Raw genomic sequence first — 5890 nt, 5'->3', positions numbered from 1 at the left:
TTTTACAAGTTCATTGTTTTTCAGTGCTGCATAATATTCCATTGTGTGAATATACCATAGTTTTTCTATCCATTTGTTTGTTGATTGGCACTTGTGTTGCTTCCATATTGGGTTGCAATAAACATGAATGTGCATACATCTGTTTGTATGGCAGTTCTGTGTGTTCTGTGTGGGTATATTCCCAGTAGTGAAATTGCTGGGGCAAATAGTATTTCTATTTCCAACATTTTGAGAAAGCACCAGACTGCAGTCCACAGTAGTTGGACCATTTTACACTTCTACCAGCAGTAAATAAGGGTTCCAATGTTTGCTGCTCTGTTGAACTTGCTATTGTTGCTGGGGTAAGATGATATCTCACAGTTGTTTTGATTTACATCTCTCTGGTAGCTACAGATTTTGAACATTTCTTCATGTGTTTGTTTGCCATCTAAACGTCTTCTTTTGTGAAGTATCTATTCATATTTTGTCCCATTTTGTGATTGGGTTGTTTGTCTTTTTGTTGAGATGCTGGAGTATTCTATAAATTTTAGATGAGTCCCTTATCAGATATGTCCTTACCAAATATTTGTCTCCAGTCTGTGGGCTTCCTTTTTTTTTTTACCTTGTTGGAGGAGTTTTTTATGTGCATAGGGATTTGATTCTTAGAAGGTCCTATTCATATATTTTGTTTTCTCCTGGCTGTAGGTTTTTCATTATGCTTGGAAAACTATTCATACTGTAGCATAGGGTTTCTAGAGTTCTCGTAAGCTTTTCTTCAATGACGTTTATAGTCTTTGGTTTTATTCCTAGGTGTTTGTATATGGTGTGAGGTGCAGATCTTGCTTGAGTTTTCTACAGATGGTCTTCCAATTTTGTCAAGACCATTTGCTAAAGAGTCTGTCATTTTCCTCACTTATCTGATTTTATCTCCTTGTCATAAATCAATTGACCAAAATTTTTATTAAACAAATGTTTGATCAAACAAATGTTGTCAAGGGAATCTCAACACCAACAAGAAAGAGGAAGCAGCATGCATTCTTTGGGGCCAGAGATATCTGTGTTGGCCCAAACAGGATCTACACACGAGCAACAGCACCCTCAGCAGAGAACCAGAGATTGACATCAGGCAGAGCTGACGTGGGACTGCTGCCCCACAGAACCAGAGCCAGAGGCCTTCAATCCAAGCTTGTTGGAAGATGAAGGAAGACAGCATTACTGGAAGGTTTAAAGAAACATTGTAGCACTGCCTGAAACCATGAGGCTGAAGTTCAAAGGGCCTGAAGCCACACTTAAAAAACCTGTCTATGCTGAGGGATTGTAACCTGCTGCCAACCTGAATTATAGCCTGCTAACTTTTGTAATAAATCCCATAACCATGAAAAAAAATACTGTCAAGTACATGGCAACCCACGTGTCAGAGTAGAACTGTTCCATAAGATTTTCACCAGCAGATTTTATAACCTATATGGCCAAGTCTTTCTTTTGAGGTAACTTTGAGTGGATCCAACCTCCAACCTTGGTTTGTTTTTTAGAAAGTTTCCACTGCATTTTGGGTCAATGTTTAAACTAGTTTTCCTTTCTATAATTTATACATATTTTGTTTTGTAGCATTGATTGCAATCCCATCAGTGCAACAAAGCATTCCCCACTTTCTCCTTGGTTTCCTCACTTCCATTCACTCTTCTTTCCTGCCCCTTCCTACTTCCTCAGACTGTTGGCCTCTTTAGTTGACGGTCTGCTCCTCCAGTCTGTTGATTAGCAGCTGATCATGTTAATCATTTCCACCACTCACGGACTCTGTTTTATTATTACTTAAGTATTATTCTGGTTAGGTGCCATCAAGGCAAGTACATAGGGCATGTGGTATTAATGATACTATAATTTTTTTCATTTTTAAAAACATTTTATTTGAATGAAAGTTTACAGAAAAGTTGGATTTTCATTCATTCATTATTGCATATTTTCCTCCCTATCCTCCACCCTCCCAATGATATTGTTCTATAATTTCCAGATTCAGTTTGATTTTCTTACTTGGGAATGAGAACAAATACAAACTTTCAGTTAAGTATAAATATTCTTGATAGTATCATTTAATGAAAAAGTTTCTTGATTCTATTACATATCAAATTATTACATAAGAAGATGGTGAAAAGGACATTATTGTATAAGTACAATATGACTCCTTCTAATAAAAACTAACATGTTACACAATTTCACAGATCACTTCTTTTTACCATTCACCTCATGTAAGTGTAACTATGGTGGTTCTATCTCTTAGACAATATCAAGTTCGTAATGACAATTATATTTCTCTAAGCTATTGGCATTGCATTTCTCTTATATTTTTATTGTACAAGTAGCACATGCTGAACATGAACATTTCTTCGAATCCCTAAGCATAACTATACTTACAGATTTTTCCTAGACTCTATAAGCCATCTAAGTAAAATTGGCTTCAATCCCTAATTATACTTTCCTTTCAGAAGGCAGTCATTTTAACATTTAGTATGTAATTGTTTTCAAAAAGTGAGGTGCATTTTTTTGAGCAAAGCTTTTGGCATATTACAAGGAGGAACCAGTCCTTGGAGAAGGACATCATGCTTAGAAGGGTGGAGGGACAGAACAAGAGAGGAAGACCCTCGTTAAGATGGATTGATTCAGTGACTAAGGTAATTGGGTTATGTATGTTAGAGATAGTAAGGTTGGCTCAGGATAGAGCAGGGTTCTGAGCTGTTGTATATAGGGGTCACTATGAGTTGCAAGCGATTTGATGGCACATAACAACAACGTGATATGGTCTGTAAGGAATTTTTCTTAAAAAATCATTCTCTTTTCATATTTTGGCACAATTTTTAATTGCTCACAAACTTAAAGCATGTGTATGGTACTCAATTTTATGCCTCATCTACTTTTCTGTAAGTAGATACAACCTTTCAAATAAAGAGTCAATCCCCCAACTTCTATGTCGTTCTTCCAAAACATCGACATTCTCAAGACAACGTATATTGCATGTCATACCTGAAACAAACAGAAAACATAATGCATTCAAATATTATAAAGAATGGAATAAAATAGCAAACTTTAAAAGGAAAAAAAATGCTAAACTTGTATGTCACTATTACCACAGACATACATGTATACAGCAAAAACAGAAAGAAAAGACAAGCTAACCCAATTAACTTTCACATATAACAACTCTTATTCATTAGTAATAAATCATGATTTTATTATTTTAAAAATAGATAAGTAAAATCTGAACAAGAATATTAATAAAATTAATGTTAATATATAAGCAATTCATAATTTTACAGTAATTGATCATATGGTAACTCTTAATTTAAGTCTCAATAAAATTTAAATAAAAACCAAAAGTTTACCAAAAACACTACAAATTCTCTTAGAAATATCATACTTAATACTTTTTCCTTGTGTTTTAATGAAAAGTGTAAAATGCTAAGGCCACATTTTCTGTAGAACTCCCACAAGCAAAAATCAGTACACCACCCCTCTGTTGTTGCTAAGTGCCATCTCGTTGACTCTGATTCATGTTGCTGTTGTGTGCTGTCCAGTTGTAAGTGACCCACAGCTCACCCTCTAGTGGGGTTTCAGAGGCAGCAGATCATACAGAAGATTGTCCAACTTTCCCCCTCAAATCAGCTCGTAGATTTGAGCCACATGCCTTTGGGTTGGCAGTGTTAACTCCTTACCACTAAGCCACCAGAGCTTCCTAATAGGATAGTATATTTTCTTTTTAAATTAAGTTCTTTAGCTGTATATTTGCAGTAAGCTGTACAGAAGGAGAATGTCCATCCTTCTCCACAGAGTAGCTGGTAGATTTGAACTATGTGCCTTTGGGATTGGAGCATAACTTGTTACCACTAGTCTATTAGAATGATCCCATAAATAATAGATCTGAACCTGTGTGCCATCCTCATCACATACTTCAATGTACTTGAGCCCACTGTTGCCGTCACTGTGCCATTATCTTGTTGAGGGTCTTCCTCTCTTTTGCTGACTCTCTGCCTTTCCCAGGATGATTTCTTTTTCCATGCACTGCCCCTCTTTACAAGATGTCCTAAGTTTCACTATCCTTGCCTCTAAGGAGCACTCTGATTGTACTTTCTCCAAAACAGACTTGTTTGTTCTTTTGGCAGTCCATGGGTTTTCCATATTCTTCTCCAACACCACAGTTCAAAGGCATTGTTTCTTCTTCTGTCATCTTTATTCATTGTCCAACTTTCAGATGCACAGACCATGGTTTGGATCAGGTACACCTAAGTCTTTAAACCGACATCACTGCTCTTTAACACTTTGGAGAGGTGCTTGACAGCAGAGTCTCCCAAAGCAACACTTCTTTTGACTTCTTGACTGCTGTTACCTTGAGTGTTGACTGTGAATCCATGTAAAGTGAAATGACTGACAACTTAAATCTTTTCTTGATCTATCATGATGTTGCCTAAATGGTCTAGTGGCAAGGATTTTTGTTTCCTTGATGTTGAGGCTTAACCCATATTGAAAGTTGTAGTTTTTATTCTCTTGTAGCAAGTGTTTCAATTATTCTTCACTTTTGGCAAGCAAGGATGTGTCATCTGCATAATACAGGTTAGGTTGTTGATGAGTCTTCCTCCAAAGCTGATGAATATGACATATTCATCTTCACTTAGTCCAGTTTCTCAAATTATTTGCTCCACATACAGATTGAATAGGTAGGTATGGAGAAAGAATACAGCCCTAATGCACACCTTTCTTATTTTAGACCACACAGTGTTCCGTTGTTGTGTTAGGCCAACAGCCTTTTGGTTTAGGTATAGCTTGAGCATGAGAAGAATTAAGTGTTCTGGGATTCCTACTCTTCTCAATGTTTGCCAGAGTTCATTATGATCCACACAGTCAGATGCCTTTGCATAGTCAATAAAACACAAATAAACATCCTTCTGGTGCTTTCTCTTTTCTGCCAAGACTCATCTGACATTAGCAATGATATCTCTTATGCTATGGCTTCTTCTTAATCCAGCTTGAATTTCTAGCAGTTCTCTATCAATGTACTATTCCATCCACTTTTTTTTTCTTTGTAATTTTCAACAGGACTCATATGATATTCTTCAACAATTTCCACATTCTGTTAAATCACTTTTTATTGAAATGAGAACAAATGGGGATTTCTTCCAATCAATTGGCCAGATAGCTGTATTCCAAATTTCTGGCATGGAGTAGTGAGCATGTCTAAGGTAGTATCTGTTTGTTGAACCGTGTCAGTTGGCATTCTATCAATTCCGAGGGTCTTAATATTCCCCACTAATGCTTATAGTGCAGCTTTCTTTGTTATCCTTGATTCTTGACGATGTACTATTTTCTGAAAAGTTTCTGCGTTGACCAACACTTTTAAGTACAGTCACTATGTGTATTCCTTCCATCTACTCTTGATGCTTCCTGTATCATTTAAGATTTTTCCCTTGGAACCCTTCTCTAGAAAAGCTGAAATGTCTTTATCATAAAGCTAAAAGGAGTATTTTTGAGATTAATCCCTTTTCTGGGATAAAATAAGCCATTAAGTATCTTCTAACTTTCTAATTCTATGTGCTTTTAGATAAAATAGGTAACATTTCAAAATATTTAACTTCACTTTAAAAGTTGACTTTATTTTAAAAAGAGTTCTAGTCTAAGTTCATAACTTACCAAACAATTTTTTAACTTCAGTATCTGGAACATTAAATGGTGGGCCTAGGAAAAGAAAAACATGGTGAATAATAATTTGATAGGGAATGGCAAAGGACACACTGACAAAGAAGATTAATCAGAACTGGCTTTGACAAGCAGTGTGGCATTTGGACAAGAACAAACTGGGAGGAGGGTAGAGAGAATAGTGCAACAATGAATGAATGGAAACCCAAAATCTCTGTAAATGTTTATG

At 36.1% G+C, this 5890-nt stretch overlaps 1 protein-coding gene across 1 annotated transcript in view; it reads right to left on the bottom strand.

Annotated features, from left to right (window-relative positions):
- Positions 1-2884: 2884 nt before the first annotated feature.
- The window catches only part of TPMT (thiopurine S-methyltransferase), a 37027-nt gene continuing 34021 nt past the window's right edge, over positions 2885-5890 (bottom strand). The window contains exons 7-8 of the mRNA XM_006888667.1: positions 5656-5700; positions 2885-2997 (exon numbers count right to left, since the gene is read on the bottom strand). Coding sequence (XP_006888729.1) covers positions 2885-2997; positions 5656-5700 — 158 coding nt within the window. The remainder of the gene's footprint in view (positions 2998-5655; positions 5701-5890) is intronic.

This window comes from Elephantulus edwardii, unplaced genomic scaffold (genome assembly GCF_000299155.1).
Source record: "Elephantulus edwardii isolate Elephantulus edwardi_28Jun2011 unplaced genomic scaffold, EleEdw1.0 scaffold00070, whole genome shotgun sequence".
Taxonomy (NCBI): Eukaryota; Metazoa; Chordata; class Mammalia; order Macroscelidea; family Macroscelididae; genus Elephantulus; species Elephantulus edwardii.
This window is presented reverse-complemented; position numbering and strand designations above follow the sequence as displayed.